Genomic DNA, 17,221 nt, shown 5'->3' with positions numbered 1-17,221 from the left:
TTTTTTTTCATTATTTGATAGATTTGATTATTTTAGCACTACACTTATCAGCTTCAAAATCTTTTGTGCTCAAACAAATTTTTTTTTAAAAAAAGAAAAATTGGAATTAGAGAAAGTAAAACAAGACCTTTCCATGTTTTTGCTTTATTAAAAAAAAGTAAGAGAATGAATTCTTTCCGTTTTGTGATTGAACTTGGTTACCTGACTCAAAATTAATGAATGTTTCTAAACATTCACAAATAATTTTGTCAAACTATTTTTTTTTCTAAGACATATATCTTATTTAGATCATTCGTAAAAAAAATATTATTTACTATTATACATCTCACAGATTCACAAACAGCTCACTACTAAACAATTAATTTTTCAAGAAACAAAAACTTTCTGGATTCAAATAATTTATATACTTCATCCGGAAATGGTTAATTCAATCCAATACATTAAATCACAACCATTTAATAATCAAAACCAAAAAAAATAATCTAAAAATAACTACGTGTGTGCTTTTTTTGTATTCTATGCTCTCAGCTAATGTATGCATGACCGCAAAAAAAAATCAATAAGGAAGAATAGTCTCAAAACAATAGACCCCGTCCAGCTCCGGCGCGAACCTCGGCGTCCTGCGGATTTCCAGCTTCTTCGACGGATGCCGCGATTTATTTTTAGTAACTTGTTCGTCCTCCTTGGATTCGTGGATTTTTCCAGCACCCATCTGCTTCGGTGATTGCTCTTGGATTTGATTCTCGGAAGGAGCTGTAGCCAAAAAACCGGTCACTGTCTTGCCAAATGAGTCGGCGCAGAGAGCGTCGAATGAACTGAAAATCGACATGATCGCCATCTCTATGCGCAAGAAATTGGTTAAGAACTTTACTTTGTTGGGGGGAGATGCTCTTCTCCGTGAAGAAAGGGGAGAGATTTATAAGCGGGAACAGTCGTGATTCCTTTTTCTTTTGAAAAATAAAGGTCATTTCTACTAACATGATTGGTCCGTCGGCGCCGAAGCACCCATGATAAAACGTGGGACGGAATTTTCTTTTCTTCACTTTTTTCTTAAGATTAAAAAAAAAAAGAAAAAATTGTTGACATAATTGTCATATAAACTCAGCCCGTTATATTATAAGCAAAAAATTGAATGAGACATTTTTAATAGTTGTATTTTGTGAAACAGATCTTTTATTTGAGTTATCAATAAAATATTATTATTTTTTAAACTAAAAACATTATCTTTTATTGTAAATATTGATAAAATCAACTCGTCTTACATATAAAAATATAACATTATTTATTTGATTTTAGATTTTGTTTACTACTTGTTTAATATCGAAAACGTCCAGATGTAACTTTTAAGAATAAATATGACTTTCAAATAAAATGAAATGATGACTTGTCTTATTGATATCCTCAAATAGTAATAAGAAAAAAAATTAATCCTTCAAAAGAATACAATTGAATATTATCTAAAGTTTTGTCCATTCTACTCATATGAATAGTATCTTTATCCATTCAATATATTAAATATGATGTATAGATGAGTGGTCATGATCTATTAAATAAATAAGAATAAAGTAGATTTCTTGTGAGACGGTTTCACGAATCTTTATCTCTGAGACGAATCAACTCATCGATATTTACAATAAAAAATAATACTCTTAGCATGAAAAGTAGTATTTTTTCATGGATGATCCAAATAAGATATCTGTTTCACAAAATACGACCATTGAGACCGTCTCACACAAATTTTTATCATAAAAATATTATTTATATGAGTAGTATCTAACAAGTCGTTAACTAACCGATAAAACGAAAAGCTTAGTCAGACCGGAATAAATGAAATGACATGAAAAGTCATTTGTAATCAAGAAATTCAATTAATTAAAGCTAACACAACAAAATAAATCGGAAAATACAAAGAAAATAAAAGCTCGATTATTTCTACAGATACAAATACAGATACAGTAGTAACATTTCCTTTACCCTCGAAAAGGGTGGTGTGAAGAAATATTCTCTGCTTCCCCTCTCCTTCCGATTCTTCGATAATAGTTGTTTTCGTTCGAGGTCTCTGGGTTTTTTGGCTGATTGAATCCATCTCATCAGGTGAGAAGGGTTTTTTTTTTTTTTTTAAAAGGAATTTTTAGCGTTGATCCATTGAACTAATGAATTGGTTTCTGGGTTTCTTGGTTTTTGTTGTTTTGTGATAGTCCCACGTCTGTAATAAACAATAAAAGAAAGAAAGGAAAATAATACTGATCATGGCGATGGTGGACAGTGCTGGGGTTAATGTGATTCCGACTTCGAATAGGGCTGACCGCCATAGCGATGGTGCCGCGGATCACCATCGTCGCTACCAACAGCAGCAGAACATCGACGGGAATGAAGTGTCTAGAGGTCATGGAGAAATTAGAATGAACGGAGAGGATGATGAGGGGGAAGGGTTTAAGAAAGGGATGAGAGATTTAGAGGAAATGCTGTCCAAATTGAACCCCATGGCCGAAGAATTTGTTCCGCCGTCTCTGGCCGCAGTTGGGGCGGTGGGAACCACAGGCTGGTTTTCCCGCCGGCATATGCTGAAGCGGTGAGAGCTGCAGCAGCTGGGCACTTTGGCAATAATGCCAGCAGTTTTTTAATGCCGCACCTTGTTAATTATGGAGTTGCAACTAGGAATTCATTTAGAAAGGTTCGTTATTGTTCTTATTTTTTAAAAGAAAATGATTTTGTATTAAGTTCAATCCAAGGAATCTTATTATCTTGGTCCTGTGTCGTAGTTTATCGTGTTATATCTTTATTTGGTTGAAAGGGTAAGATGGAGCTTAGTTGAAGGTTGGAAATATTCACCCTCTTTATTTCTATTCAGTTGCAGTGATCTACTTCTTCAGTTGCTGCTCATTTTGTTTTGATTCAATAGAACTGAAAATCACATATGGTAAAAGTTTGGTGCATTTGGATTAAGAGATTAAAAGTTTGGCTCGTTTAGAATTACAGAAACGAAAATTATAGTTTGGTTTTTATTATTTTCAACCATTTTTTTCATATCAAGTTTTATGAAAATTAGTTGCCGCATTTCAATGTACTGCAGAAAAGTGGCTACGCTCAAGGGAATCGGAGGATGAATAGCCGAACAAGCATGGCTCAAAGAGAAGACGTTATTAGAAGGACGGTTTATGTGTCTGACATCGATCACCAGGTTATAAAAATTCGGCCATCGTTGATGGCGGAGCCAGAGAGGGTTGGGCCCCCTCCATTTGAATTATCATACAGATCCTCTATTTTATGTATTCAATAGACATGTCGAATTTGAGCCCGTAACTTCAGCTAGTTTTAGTTTTTCCCCACGATAAAAATATTCTGGCTCCGCAACTCATTATGTTGTTTTATATGCTCATTCATATTGACAATGTCAATTGTGCAATAATTTTGGAGTGTCTTGTTGCTAGTGCAGGTTACTGAAGAGCAACTTGCTTCTCTTTTCATAAATTGTGGACAGGTAATATTGTGCTACCATTGATCACCATGACTTTGCATTTATGACTTTATAATGCGTTTGCTTACCAATAAACTTATTCATTCATTTTTTGAGTATCTTTTCCACATGTTTGAGATGAAGGTTGTGGATTGTCGCATTTGTGGTGACCCTAATTCCGTGCTTCGTTTCGCATTCGTGGAATTTACTGATGAGGGTATGCTTATGACTGGATCACTTACTCTTCTATTTTGACGGTTTCTCTTCATATTAATATAGACTGTGTTGCATGACTTGCAGAAGGGGCACATAATGCTTTGAGTTTGACTGGAACTGTGCTTGGTTTTTATCCGGTGAGAGTACTGCCTTCCAAAACTGCAATCGCACCTGTCAATCCTACATTCTTGCCAAGGGTGAGAATTTATGTTGCATTTTTAAGTCACTTGCATATCTTTGTCAGACTCAGATTGTGTAACACAACTCTAATTTAATTTCCACTGCATGACACTAGTCTGAAGATGAAAGGGAGATGTGTGCGAGAACTATTTATTGCACAAATATTGACAAAAAGGTAGCTTTGAAGTTCACCATCTGTTTGACACGTGGTTTAAAATCTTTCATTGTAACATATATGTATGATTTTTTTTTTGTCCAGGTTACCGAAGCTGATGTGAAACTTTTCTTTGAGTCCATTTGTGGAGAGGTTTGTAGCTTCTCTTGTGATGACTCAGAATTACTGTTAATGAGATTGTCAGTCATGTTGTAAAATGTGTGTCGGTTGATACAGGTTCTGCACTTGAGGTTGCTTGGAGACTATAGGCATTCGACTCGAATAGCTTTTGTGGAGTTTGTAAGGGTAAGAAGCTCTATTTTCTTTGTGTTCAACCTGTAAGAAGCTCTAGTTTCGTTGTGTTCAACCTGCTTCAGAATGGTGATGCAAGCAAAATAACCATGTCTCCTTTCTTGTAATACTACGGATTTACTCATGCAATCCATTATGGCTATGTGAATAGTAGATTTGAATCAAATTCCCTTGCCACTCCACTGTCTGCTATTATATTTAGTTTTTGTAATTTCTTTCACATTTGTAAAATTCACGATAAAGTCTGAGTTCTTAGTTTCATTTCATTTTATTGAATCCACCTTACTCGACTAAAATTTTCGATTTTATCCTCATAAAACTGAAGCATGTGATGCTATCAATGAGTCTCGTGAACTTGAGATTCTATTGTAGTCAAGGAAGTTTTATCTTTCACTACACCCTCTCCATTTGCACATGTTTGTGTTATCTATCTACCAGCGTTTAGCATTTGGCGAAAGTTCAATTATGGGACTTTTTAAGTTGATCATTGTTTGTGTCCATCAAGTGCTGTTTTCTGGTTCTTCATCTGTATCTTTGTTTTTCTGGGACCGAGCGAGTTTGGATGAAATATTTATTGTTTTTGTTGGGGGTGAGACAGGCTGAAAGCGCAATTGCTGCTCTGAATTGCAGCGGTGCTGTCTTAGGATTACTTCCGATAAGGTATGCTTTCTTTTCTACCATCACCTTCATCATCTTTAATGAATCACACCCTTGTTGTGGGAACTCTCAAGCAGAGCAACAATAATATCATTTCACTAGCCCCAAAAATTTGATGTTGTAGCTAGTATGTAATAGAAGCAGCTTTGATGTATTTGCAGGATAAGCCCATCAAAGACCCCGGTTCGACCCCGTGTTGCATAGAAGTGCATCCCTTGAGATTCTACATATATATATGCTTGCTTATTTTGTCAACCTGGATGTTTGTGGTTGCACACAATTAATTGTTTGTTGTGCTTCATGTTGAGTTTTGGGAGTCAAATGCGCACGTTCTTGTCATTTCATATTTCAATTCACATCAACACTGATTTTTACTTCTCTTCGTCTGTTTTCATAGTTATAAAACCATAAAATCTTCATAAATAAAACTCTTGCTAAACGATTTAGTTACGACTTCAAGCACAGCCTAGATTTTTTTGACATACAAAGCTCGTTTTGCTTTAGATATGATTTATTAAATAAAATATTTTGAATGGAATATGCAGTTGATCTAATGTTTGGATTTGAAATCATTATTGAAATACATCTTCTGATTTTACGTAGGATATTGAAATATGAGCTCTAATTATCACTTTTAAAGAGCACGGAAAAACATTGAAAAAACATCGGTAAATTTGCAGTCAGTCCTCAAATCAAACAAATTTTGTTCCTGACTCCCTAGTGAGAGAGTTTTATTTCACAAGTGAAGTTGAGGGTTCTTAGGGTGATGGGAGAGTAGCAGTAAAAGTTGAATAGAAATAAGGACTGATACGTAAGTTTCCCAAAAAATATTGATTAAGTACGATTACGTCGGAAAGAGATTTATTTTAATTAACATGAAATATTATATAAACATAAAATGAATGTAATTATGTTTTTATTTTAAAAAAGTTTCAAAAATATATTTGAATATATTAAAAATACATGAATTTGAAATCCATCTATACAAAGAGTTTTTCATTTAAAATTTTAAATTAAATATTTAAAAAAATTTAAGATATATTTTATTTTATTTTTTTAAAAAAAGAATGAAATATCATTATACCAAACATTCTTCTCACAACTAGATCCAATTTCTTGGTCCTCGGAGGAAAGAAAGAAGAGTGAGTTTCATGTGAGACTGTCTCACGGATCTTAATCTGTGAGACGGGTCAACCCTACCCATATTCACAATAAAAAGTAATATTCTTAGCATAAAAAATAAGAGTGAATCTCATGTGAGATCGTCTCACGGATATTAATCTGTGAGACGGGTCAACTCTATCGATATTCACAATAAAAATTAATACTTTTTCATGTGTGACTCAAATAAGGGATCTGTCTCACAAATACGACACGTGAGACCGTCTCACACAAGTTTTTGTCAAAAAATAATGACAAAAATAATACTTTCTCATGGATGACCCAAATAAGAGATCCGTCTCACACATACGACCCGTGAGACTGTCTCACACAAGTTTTTGCCAAGAAGAGTGGATCTCTTGTGAGACGATCTCGCGAAATTTTATCTGTGAGACGGGTCAACCCTACCAATATTTACAATAAAAAGTAATACTCTTAGCATAAAAAAGTAATACATTTTCATGGATGACCCAAATAAAAGATTAGTTTCACAAAATACGACCCGTGATGATCGTATCACCACAGTTTTTGTCTTAAAGTAGGGTGTAAATAATATCATTCAATTTAAAATCTTTTAATTGCCATAGAATGTGAATCATTTTTCATATTAAAATGATGTAAAATCTGTCTTTCGAGTTTTTCCAAATAAAAAAAAAATTAAAGGTTCTAATTGCGATGGGATTAAATTGAAAAATTCTTGTTTTTTTGGTATTAAAGTGCAATATTTATATAACAAATTATATTGACGGGAATGGTTTTGGGAAGTCAAATCATAAATCATTTCGATTCCTATCCAAATTTCGAGATTAGGGTTTAAGTTATTAAGAGCTTAAGGGTTTTCTGCAAGAAATCAGTGAGCAAAATGCAGCAACAGACACCCCAAGGAATGAATTCTGCTACCCCATCCCCTCTCAGTCTCGTCTCCAGCGAGCAGATTCAAAAGGTTAGCGCTTTTCTAGCTTTTTGTTTTCATTTATTATTATTATTCTCGAAAATGTGGCGTATGATTTGTGTAGTTTTGTTGGAAATCGAAACATTTATATTTTTCTATGTTTAAAGAATATTTATTTATTTTTCGGGTGGGCACATTGGACCACTTCTAAAATTTACATGCCTTCTCTGCAGTATCTAAAATCATTTGAAATTTCCCTCTTGTATTTTTTTTTTTCATGTTTTAGAACAGTGAGTTCCCTGGCTTGAAGAATTTGTTTGCGTACTTGCGTGGGATTTATATTTTTAGTGCAGAGTTAATTGTGTTCTGGGATTTATATGACTACGAATCATCATACCAAAATCTTACGTTGGTAAATTCTGGTCGATGCAGTTGTTGGATGAGAACAAAAACTTGATCTTGGCTATACTGGAGAGCCAAAAAATTGGAAAAATGGCTGAATGCGCTCAGTGAGTATTATTTACTTTGCCTTCGATGCACACATATTTTATTTTTGAGAATATTATAGTTTTTGTTTTTATGTTTTCCCTTATTCGTTTGTCAGTTTTGGCTGGTCTTTGACTCTATCTATATAGAAAACGAATACTGATGTCTAGAATGAATCTGGGCTTCATCTGTGCTGCAAGAGTATCTCAGGGTTGCAGTAATTAATAATCTGCGGATGTGATCCAATTCAGTTCATCAATATTTGATGAGGATGCTGTTTGCTAGGATTTCGACCTTGCAAAGACTCGTTTATTTAAATTTATATAAGCCATTTTTCTCGTAACACAAACACTTTTTGCTTTAGAAGTGTGCTAGTTGAATGCATTTTCGTTTCTTGAGTAGCCATGTTCAAAGTGAAATATTATTCATGGTAAAGAAAACAAACTAGTATTTTTACACAAGGGAGGAGTGGGGATTATAAAGGAAGAAGAAAAGTCGTGGAACTCTTCTTTCTAAATAGGATGTGTATGAAATGGTATGCTTTGCTATTCATGTATGTATACATGTAACTTGATGAGATTATAGCCGACGTCCACTTGAAAACCAATTTTCAGAGGTCATTTTCATTTTTCATATTATTTCGTAAATCATAAACAATCATTTTTTAGGTAGTACTTGTCTCCAATCGGTAATCTAAATAATCCAATATGAAACACTTCACCATGTATGTTGACCCATGCAACATGCTCTGTTAATTAAATAATTCAGGTATCAAGCCATTCTTCAGAAGAACTTAATGTATCTAGCCGCCATCGCTGATGCTCAGCCACAAGGATCAACTGCACCCCCTTCACAGGCGTGTCTCTATTATTTCTTCTATACTGTTATACATGCTTTTCCTCTTTCTAACAATCAACTGTACTTGCAGCTTCCAGCTAGTTCTGTTACCCCACCGGGAAGCCATATGCTGCAGTCTCATGCAACGGCTCAACAGCAACAAGTCGGCGTTCCTGTTGCAAAGTTGCCTTTCCAGCTTAATTCTCTGAGGTCTCAAGACCAACAAAATCAACTTCTACAATTCCAACAACAGCAATTGCAAGGCCATTTTGGTTTTGGAGGCATAGCTAATAATGGTATGCATCTACTTATGCAACCTGGAGTTGGCGGTTCAGGTAATTTGATGGATTTAAGAGGAAGCCAGCTGGGTGCTCTGGAGTCTAATTCTGGTGATGGCCACGGACACTCTGCGTTGGGATCCGTTGAGGGAAGAAAATGAATACGGGATTCTTGATTTTTTGTGGGAGGTTTATTGGCGATGCTCGAATTCAACCATTTTGCTTAGATGGACTTTTTCTGGGTGATTGTATTTCTCAGTTTCTCATATATCTGACCTGAGATGATTTTGGTTTAATGTTGCTAAGGTGTTACCTGACCGGCCTGCCATGAAACCTTATAGTAAATTTTGGTTTAGTGTTGCAAAATTGTGTTTATTTTGTTTCACGCGGCTGAAGCAGTAGCGGTTGGTGGCTCATGGCTTCGAGGGTAGACCTGACCACTGTATGTTTTGAAAACAATGGATCGTAATTGGACTCGTATTTTTGGGTTCCATTATGTGGAAATGGGAAAATTGAACGGTTAGTCTTATGTAGTAGTAATCTGACTGGTAAATCCAAGTCAAATTTTAAAATTCTTGATAAGTGTTGTATATCACTCAAATTATTTGATTTACGTCAATGAAGTTTTAATTTTGATTCTTAAATAGAAAATTAATAAAATATTTATAATATTGCATTGTTTAGCTATTAAATCAAATTTAATTCGTTCGATATCTTTCGTGAGATGCTATTTTTTCTCTCGACGATAAAAGAATAAAGACTAAATTTTGATTTGAAATGATTCGAACTGTGATCAAATCGACTGTATCCATTAAAACTGGTGACTCGTTCTGGTTTTTATTTTTGCTGAAACAGGGAGAGTGGATGTTCCAAATCATGGTTCAGCTTAGGCAAATGTTTAGTTAAATATTATACTTTGATTACTTGACTCGATATAATTAGATGCACAGCCACGAATAAAAAGGAGGGAAGAATAAGATGAGAATTCAAGTTCTTTCTATTAAATCGAATATAATAATGTTATAAATAAGTCAATATTTAGAATCAGATTTCTGTCCAATAAGTATAACCGGAGATTTTAAAATGAAACCTTACAGATTCCCTCCTTTTTCAGTCTCCAATTGTTGCCCATACGACCTGCAATAACAAACCCCAAAATTTATATCATAGTAAATCATAAGAATAACAATGATTTTCATTGACGTGGCAAAGACGACGACATGATAACAACAAATATTTGAATTAGGATTTTGATTTCAATTGTAAATTTGGATCGATAGATTTCAAGTAACTCTATCAAGTTAGAAGTTGAAACAAACAATATTGACCAAAGTTGTTTCCACGATTTGACATCATGTCCTCTCACAAGTGTCTCCATCCAAACATAATCTAAGGTAGCATTTGAAAAAAGAAAAGTGGAAAGATGAATAATTTCTACAATGGATTTCAAATGACATTGTACTGTCATGTAGAAAATAGACTAATTGAATTTTTCGAATGATTAAATTTAACCAAACTATAATGTATTGGAAATCACGGATTAAAAAACTCAATCCAAATGCTTCTTAAAAGAATTGGGTTCAGAGGATGACATGACTTACTATCTTCTAGGACTGGATGCAGCCCCCATTGCCCTGTCGAAAATAAATATAAATTCCATAAGATTTTACTCACAAGCACCAGAAATTACATAAAAGTGGCGAACCATTCCGGTTAATACCTGCTTGTTCCAAGTCTCGTACCATTTTCGACTGGTACAGATCGACCTGTCTTATATTCAGAGTCATTTCTTTCCACACGATCCTTGGATTTGCTCAAAATTTTGACATTCGAAACTCCACCACCAATGTTTAAGTAAGTCCCGTTCATGTTTTGACTCGGTGTCACTGACAATTGAAAAGAATTTGAACTGCCTTTGTCAGCATTGATAGGTGAGGAATCAAGAGAAGATATCTTTTTCAACCGGTGAGACTGTGCCATGGGAGTCACAGTCGCTGAAGGCAAAAATGACAAGTATGATGATGGTGCAGCAGCCGCTGCTGCGGCCACTTTAGCGACAGCAGCTGTAGCAGCTATGATTTCTTGTGCACCTTCTCGAAGCTGAATGTAGTCCCCCTCTATCACGAATAACTAAAGTAACAAAATAACACTTTATAAATAAAATAAAACAAGATGATAAACGGAAATACGATTAGCAAAAAGCATGTCATACATCAGGATGGCTAGCCACAAAATCATCAAGCTTCCCATACTTCTTCTTATAATCATGCCAGTGTAGAGGAGAGAGCATTTTTCCAAGTCTATTAGGGAGCTGTTTACACAAATCACAACCAAAATAGTTGTAAGCCATGCATCATACCTACTTCTGTGAAAAGCAGGATAGACAAAAGACATGTAAACAAAGGTCAGGTCATTTAACTCACAGTTGTACTAATCCGAATTCTGCCACCAGATCCAATCGTGCGAACTATGCAAGCAAGCAATGATCTCTCATCAAGTAGAAAGTGTTCCCCGGTTTTCACAACCACGTTAGTTTTCTGTCCAATGGAAACAACGCCATCAGTCCAAACAGAAACCAAAGGAGTATTTGTTGTTTCAATGAAATTTACCGGAGTTGACACTTCGGACGAGGCTGCACTCATGGAAGAATTCAAAAGTTCCATCCCAGGGTCTTTGTTCTCCACTCCGTTATCAATAACAGAGTTTACACTCTTTTCCTGTATAAACCATAATACATGGCAAACTCTCAATCTAACATCATATGAAGCACAATTTCATGCTTATAAGACAAAATATGATTGAAAAACACAATATCAAGACATATCAACTCAAAAAAGTGGGACGGTAAGCGGAAAATATTCGATCTTATTGTCATGATTGTTTTTAATAGGATGCAGTCTTAGAGAATAATGAAACTGGGAAGAAACTTGCAGCAAGTTTTGTTGAGATTAAACACTATCATAGCTTTTATCTACAGAATTGAGCACCAGAACATTGTTCAACAGCTTAAGGGAATTGAGTAATTGAAATCGCACTGCACAAGGAAAGTGTATTAGACAATTTCAATGAGCTACCTGTGCCTCTTCATTCGGTGAAGGGACCTCTGAACCAGGAAGTAAGTCTTGATTGATATTGTTATCCAAAAAGCTCGAATTCAGAGTTTGACCATTCTCTGATACTTCACAGTAACTATGTGAATCTGTTCCCACGGAGTTTTTTTGGGTTTGCTGGTGTTGGTGCTGGTGCTGGTGCTGGTGCATGGGCACATGTTGGTTATCTGGCTGATCCTTAAAAAAATAATGAAAAAGGCCACAAATTATGAAATGTAACAAGTCGTAATATAATCAAGAAAGTTGATAACAATATGTTGTAAAGGTTGCATACCTGGTGGTTCTGCCATTGTTGAATTGTAGAGATTGTGGGCACAGATTGAAAAGGGGATTGTGTTACTTGTGGTTGCACAGAATGGGGTAGTCCTTGATGAATTACAAATGGATGCAATGCAGTCATCTGTCCGGGTGGAAGGAAGGTTGGCATCCCAATCAGTGATGGAGAAAATGGAACACCATGAACATGGTCGGTGGTCTACCAAAAAAATTGAAGGTTTAAAAGTAACAACATATGGGTGCCACATGCATGTGTGAACTAATATTCTATTAGGGGAAATTTTTTGAACTCCCTAGACCTAGGAAGTTTAATCAGAATTGCAGTCACTACTACATAAGAAAGTAAGAGAATACAAAACACTATGTTTCATGATTACCATCATTTTAAAATTCGTGAAGAATCAGGTCGACAAAACAAAAAGCAACAGGTATATTGACATGCATAAAACTCCTATATGGCCCAATGAACGATCAAAAAATGACCAGACGAGAAAAAAGATACAGATTACAAAAGTTGACATTTCATCTGACGATTGATCCAGTGGCTCACAATCACCAACAATAAAAACTCATTTAACACACAGGTAGCAGACACAAGAATCCAACAAGAGCATGATCTACCTGGGTTGATGAATGACCTCCAGAAGCCATGGACAAAACATTTTCAGAATTCCCATTTAGTAGGCTACCAGAATTTTCACTTGGCAAGCCGTTTCCCTCCGGCTGTCCACCATTGTTTTGTGCAATAGGAACATCCTTTGGATTTGTTTGTGATACTTGTGACCCATCTGAGTGACTTCCACTTCTTTCTCTAGCATCAGCTAATTCAAGCTGCAGCTGTTGGATATGCATATGAAGCCTTTCCATCTCACCGAACTGGTTGACAAAAAAATAAAATTATCATCTATTTGAAACAAACATGACAATCAACCTCAGCACATGCATTTCTATTTAACCACCTGTCTTTGACAACCTAACCACAGCTGATTACACTGCTCTGTACGTTCATGCAGTTCAGCTTGCAAAGTATGGTTAGTAGTAGATTGCAAGGCATCCATTTCCCGAGCACGAGTCATCCAAGCTTGTGCCTCACGTAACTGCTCATCTTTGAAAATAATGCTATCTTGACCAATTCTATGCTGGATGGAGAAAGCTAATAGTCAAAATACATCTAACAAGGTAGTAAAATATATCCATTCAAAAATATTTTACGTCGTTGACGTGATCCAAGGCACGGTATCAAATGTTTTTCAAGGACAAAAATTTCAATCAATAAAAAAAATAAGTGTTCCGTGAAAAGTCTAAGATGACCATGACAAAAAAATAGCACTATATGACCAATAATGCAGACTGTGATACCACATACATGGATATGATAAATATTTCCTCTGAACTTCTGATTTACCAAATAAATATTGCAGCATAAAATTGCAAAACACAAACCTGATCCTGCAGCTCCAGAAACTGCCGCTCTTTTTCTTGAAAATGTTCCTGAAGATCATGTATTTGTTTGATATGTTGCACTCTTTCCACCTCAGAATTATCTCTCTCCCTCCTGGAAGAAGTTGCAGGTTATTGTATCATAATCATAGACACCCAAGGACACGAGGCTCAGAAATGCAAAAGAAATAAATAGGAACAAAGAAAAAGTTTAAAAAACAGAAAAATAACTCTAACTAGTTTATTTACTTTGCAGTAAATACATGCTTAAAAGAACATAAAAAATAACGATTCAAGAATGTGACAGAACTGAAAATACAAATGTTGCAGCAACTCAATAGAATTACCAATGAATAGAAATGAACATCTTAATAAACTAACTCAACAGATATACGGAGGCATGCCTGTAGCTCTGGAGCTCTTTATTTTGTTCCCTAATAAGGTCCTCTTTGGCCCAGGCCTGCAATAAGATATAGAGAACTTAATCTAAACAAAACAAACATCAGGCACAGCAGAATAAAATATCATCAAAGGTTAGAAAAACAAATAAAACTATCAAACTAACCGCTTCATTATCCAATCTAATAGCATGCAGCTCCCTTTCTTTTTCTTCTATCTTCCTCTCCAGCTCATGTATCTTCTGTTCCATCTCATGCAATTGTTCCTAAACACGCAAACATAATACAAAAGTTTAGCAAGAAATAAAAATCGACATATTTATCTAGCATGAATCAAAACTTTAAGAAAACACTAACACTCAAAAATGAAAAGAGAACCTGTAATTTGATATTTGCATTCACGTTCTCGTGTATCTGAGCATCATAAGTATTCTGCAACTCCAAAATTTTGGAACTTCCAACTAGTTGCCCCCGAAGTTCAATCTCAATGTGCTGCAATTCTTCTCTCTGTTTAGCCACTGTCTGAAGTCTCTGCTGCAAAACATTGTTGTCCAAACATCTATCAATAGTTATTGAGCAGAAATCCACATTCATTGACTCTCTCCCATGCTGCACCTTAATACAACACATCAAATCAGCTTAACTTTCACTCACGTTGTCCTTGATTCAGTTAAAAAGAAAAACACAGGGAAGCAAATTCCAACTTCAACGAAGCCCGATTATTACCTCGTATATCAATCTCTCATCAGCTTGGCCCATTTTTGAACGATCTACCTCCTGCGTATATAGAAAACCAGAAAAAAATAATAATAAAAAAGAAATCATTTTAAACCCTAACCTTTTGATTCATTGCTACGACATAAATCAATTTCAAAACAAAGACTAAAAAGCACCCACATTGAACACAAATCACGATGAAGCAAATGTAAGTAACATTTCTCACAGAAATCTACCTCATTAGCTGGGTTTCGAACCATTTGCTCAGAAACAACGCGCCACTCCTTCCGAGAAGGCTGAGAAGACGATGAAAGCGGCAGCGAAACCCCTCCCCGCGTGGCGGCAGCACCGGCCGCCGTCGTGTCCATTAATTCCAAAAAAAAAAAACAATTGTACACTTCCCCCACTCTCAATTTCCGTATCAAAACGGACCAAGAACAAATTCCCAACAAAAACCCTAGAAAAGAAGAGATCGAAAATGGAGAAAGGCGAAACCTAGAGCGAGTAACAGTGAGAATTGGGGAATGAGGTCAACGAACAGCGGAATCGAACAATGGATTTTTATACCTTCTTCGGGCGAGTGATAGAGGAAATTTGGGCGAATATGGGTGTTTACAACAATAAACCCGTGGACATACTCACCAGGGACCAGGAGAGGAGGCAGCGAGCGAACAAGGGAACCGCCAGCGACGTTGAACCTCCGCTATTTATAAAGAGATCACAAGGGCATTTATCAATTACATGCGCGTCTATTTAAATGTAATATTTATGTCTTTTTGTGTGCATTGTATGTATCCATGTATGTATGTTAGTTAAATCTTGTTTTTAAAACACAATATTATTTTACCTTTTAGATATTTAAAAACATATAATATATTTACTAGTTAAGCGAAAGTTCGTCCATTTCACCTACTTTATTATATATTAGTGCACCGAATAATCAAGTGACTGTACTACAATTTTGATATATGAATTAGAAAAACAAATAGAAAAGAAAAAGAAAAAAAAGATACAATTAAGAATTGAATCTAAAACTTGATAATCAAGAAAAACAGATTCTATCCACTGAGATATATTTTTAACATTTTATTGATATTTGTAATTATTAAAATAAATCATGACACCAAAAGTTGTGTTTCAAACTTAAAAATATAATATGTATATTTTAAAATCCATAAATATTTTTGAAATTCATCAATCAAAATATAATCGTCGCATTGCACCTGAAACACTTCTCCATATTATGAAATATAATCGTTACATTGTACCTGAAACACTTCTCCATATTAAGAATTAATAATTAAATTTACATGTTTTGTTTTGATAACTATTGTCCATTTAAGAGAATCACGTGCAAGAATTTCGGGTTTTTTTTAAAAATATTATAAAATAATAAAACCATTATAAAAATATGGCAAATCTTAAAACTTTATAAAACTATGGCAATCCGGGACTTACTGTCCCAGATTCAAAAAATCTTTTTTAAAAAAAAAAAAAACAGAAAGTGAGGGCTCGGATTTTAAAAAAAAATTAAAGTGGATCGGCGACGGTTTGGAAATTACCGTCGCTATTGGCGACGGTTTAAAACACACCGTCGCTCTTAGCGACGGTTTTATTCAAAACGGTCGCTAACAAAATCCGTGAATCACTGTCCCGGAGTCTAAGAAGCCATGCGTGTGTTTTGTTCTTCTAACTAGAAATGCGGGTATTTTTCTATCATTGTCGAAAATAATTGTTCTTCGTAGTTATTCTCGCAACTTATTTTTTTGATATGATTTATACATGCAAAATCCATCTTTTTTACTTCGATCATATATTAATATTATTTGTTTATTTTATCGTCCATTTTATTTGAAGAGATACGAAGATGTAATGTTTAATTTCGTTGATAATATTATAATTATATATTAATAAGTAATTTTTTGTGTAATTTTTTTATAATACTTGTCATTTATTTCAGATATTAGCATCGTCCGTTGATATTATTACAAGTTCCGTATAATTACGTCTGAGAAAGTAATTTAATTAATTTTTTAATATTTTGTTTGTATTATTTATATTATATTAATGTAATTATAATTTTGTTCAATAACATTATATGATTAAGTATAATATAGTTAAATAGTATATTTTTTATATTAATCGCAATATTAGAAAATAGTTTGAATATTAAAAAAATAATAAATATGGTACCTGCAATTTTTTATAATATTTCAAGGTTAGTATTTTTAATATAAATAATTTATTTTAATATAAAAATTGGTTAATATTAGTGTACTTAATACAAATGAAATTATAAAGTATTTTTTTACGTTTTTTAAGTATATTGAAAATAATTTTTAAAATTTCACGTAATTTTAACCTCCGTGATTTATAATACAATTAATATTATAATTATACATATACTATACATAAAATTACACAAAAAATTACTTATTAATATATAATTATAATATTATCAACGAAATTAAAAATTACATCTTCGTATCTCTTTAAATGAAATGGACGATAAAATAAACAAATAATATTAATATATGATCGAAGTAGAAAAGATGGATTTTGAATGTATAAATCATTTGAAAGAAATAAGTTGCGAGAATGAATACGAGGAACAATTATTTTCGACAATAATAGAAAGGATACTCGCATT

At 34.3% G+C, this 17,221-nt stretch overlaps 2 protein-coding genes and 1 pseudogene across 6 annotated transcripts; 2 read left to right on the top strand and 1 right to left on the bottom strand.

The window, feature by feature from the left end:
• Nucleotides 1-1,903: 1,903 nt before the first annotated feature.
• Nucleotides 1,904-5,354, top strand: LOC140804760 (polyadenylate-binding protein-interacting protein 11-like; annotated as a pseudogene).
• A 1,540-nt stretch (nucleotides 5,355-6,894) lies between these two features.
• LOC140805265 (GRF1-interacting factor 2-like) lies at nucleotides 6,895-8,947 on the top strand. The gene is made up of 4 exons (XM_073161519.1): nucleotides 6,895-7,080; nucleotides 7,462-7,538; nucleotides 8,284-8,371; nucleotides 8,444-8,947. The coding sequence occupies exons 1-4, from the start codon at nucleotides 7,000-7,002 to the stop codon at nucleotides 8,789-8,791; spliced, it is 594 nt and encodes a 197-aa protein (XP_073017620.1). The 5' UTR covers nucleotides 6,895-6,999; the 3' UTR covers nucleotides 8,792-8,947.
• A 657-nt stretch (nucleotides 8,948-9,604) lies between these two features.
• Nucleotides 9,605-15,261, bottom strand: LOC140804350 (uncharacterized). Of its 5 annotated transcripts, XM_073160308.1 has the most exons (16): nucleotides 14,808-15,259; nucleotides 14,581-14,631; nucleotides 14,233-14,469; nucleotides 14,022-14,120; nucleotides 13,861-13,916; nucleotides 13,460-13,571; nucleotides 12,976-13,155; nucleotides 12,638-12,892; nucleotides 12,015-12,215; nucleotides 11,705-11,917; nucleotides 11,240-11,347; nucleotides 11,054-11,167; nucleotides 10,843-10,941; nucleotides 10,351-10,760; nucleotides 10,232-10,264; nucleotides 9,605-9,767 (listed from the first exon to the last, which is right to left on the bottom strand). In XM_073160308.1, coding segments are annotated over exons 1-16 (2,301 nt in total). In that variant the 5' UTR covers nucleotides 14,940-15,259; the 3' UTR covers nucleotides 9,605-9,766. The 5 variants fall into 5 exon arrangements, with proteins under 5 accessions (XP_073016409.1, XP_073016408.1, XP_073016406.1 ...); XM_073160307.1 differs by having other exon boundaries at nucleotides 11,054-11,347; nucleotides 11,705-11,911; nucleotides 14,808-15,261; XM_073160305.1 differs by having other exon boundaries at nucleotides 11,054-11,347; nucleotides 14,808-15,260.
• Nucleotides 15,262-17,221: the final 1,960 nt, after the last annotated feature.

This window comes from Primulina eburnea, chromosome 11 (assembly GCF_022965805.1).
Source record: "Primulina eburnea isolate SZY01 chromosome 11, ASM2296580v1, whole genome shotgun sequence".
NCBI classification, from domain to species: domain Eukaryota; kingdom Viridiplantae; phylum Streptophyta; class Magnoliopsida; order Lamiales; family Gesneriaceae; genus Primulina; species Primulina eburnea.
Note: the sequence above shows the minus strand (reverse complement) of the source record. Positions and strands in the feature narration are given on the sequence as shown.

Bases quoted from the DNA above. Each gene is read 5' to 3' on its own strand.
- LOC140805265 (XM_073161519.1), top strand. From the start codon at position 7,000: ATGCAGCAACAGACACCCCAAGGAATGAATTCTGCTACCCCATCCCCT. The intron at 7,081-7,461 runs GTTAGCGCTTTT...TGGTCGATGCAG, and splicing joins CCAGCGAGCAGATTCAAAAG to TTGTTGGATGAGAACAAAAA. The intron at 8,372-8,443 runs GCGTGTCTCTAT...CTGTACTTGCAG, and splicing joins CAACTGCACCCCCTTCACAG to CTTCCAGCTAGTTCTGTTAC.
- LOC140804350 (XM_073160305.1), bottom strand. From the start codon at position 14,939: ATGGACACGACGGCGGCCGGTGCTGCCGCCACGCGGGGAGGGGTTTCG. The intron at 13,917-14,021 runs GTTAGTTTGATA...ATCTTATTGCAG, and splicing joins TTAGATTGGATAATGAAGCG to GCCTGGGCCAAAGAGGACCT. The intron at 10,265-10,350 runs GTATTAACCGGA...TATTTTCGACAG, and splicing joins ACGAGACTTGGAACAAGCAG to GGCAATGGGGGCTGCATCCA.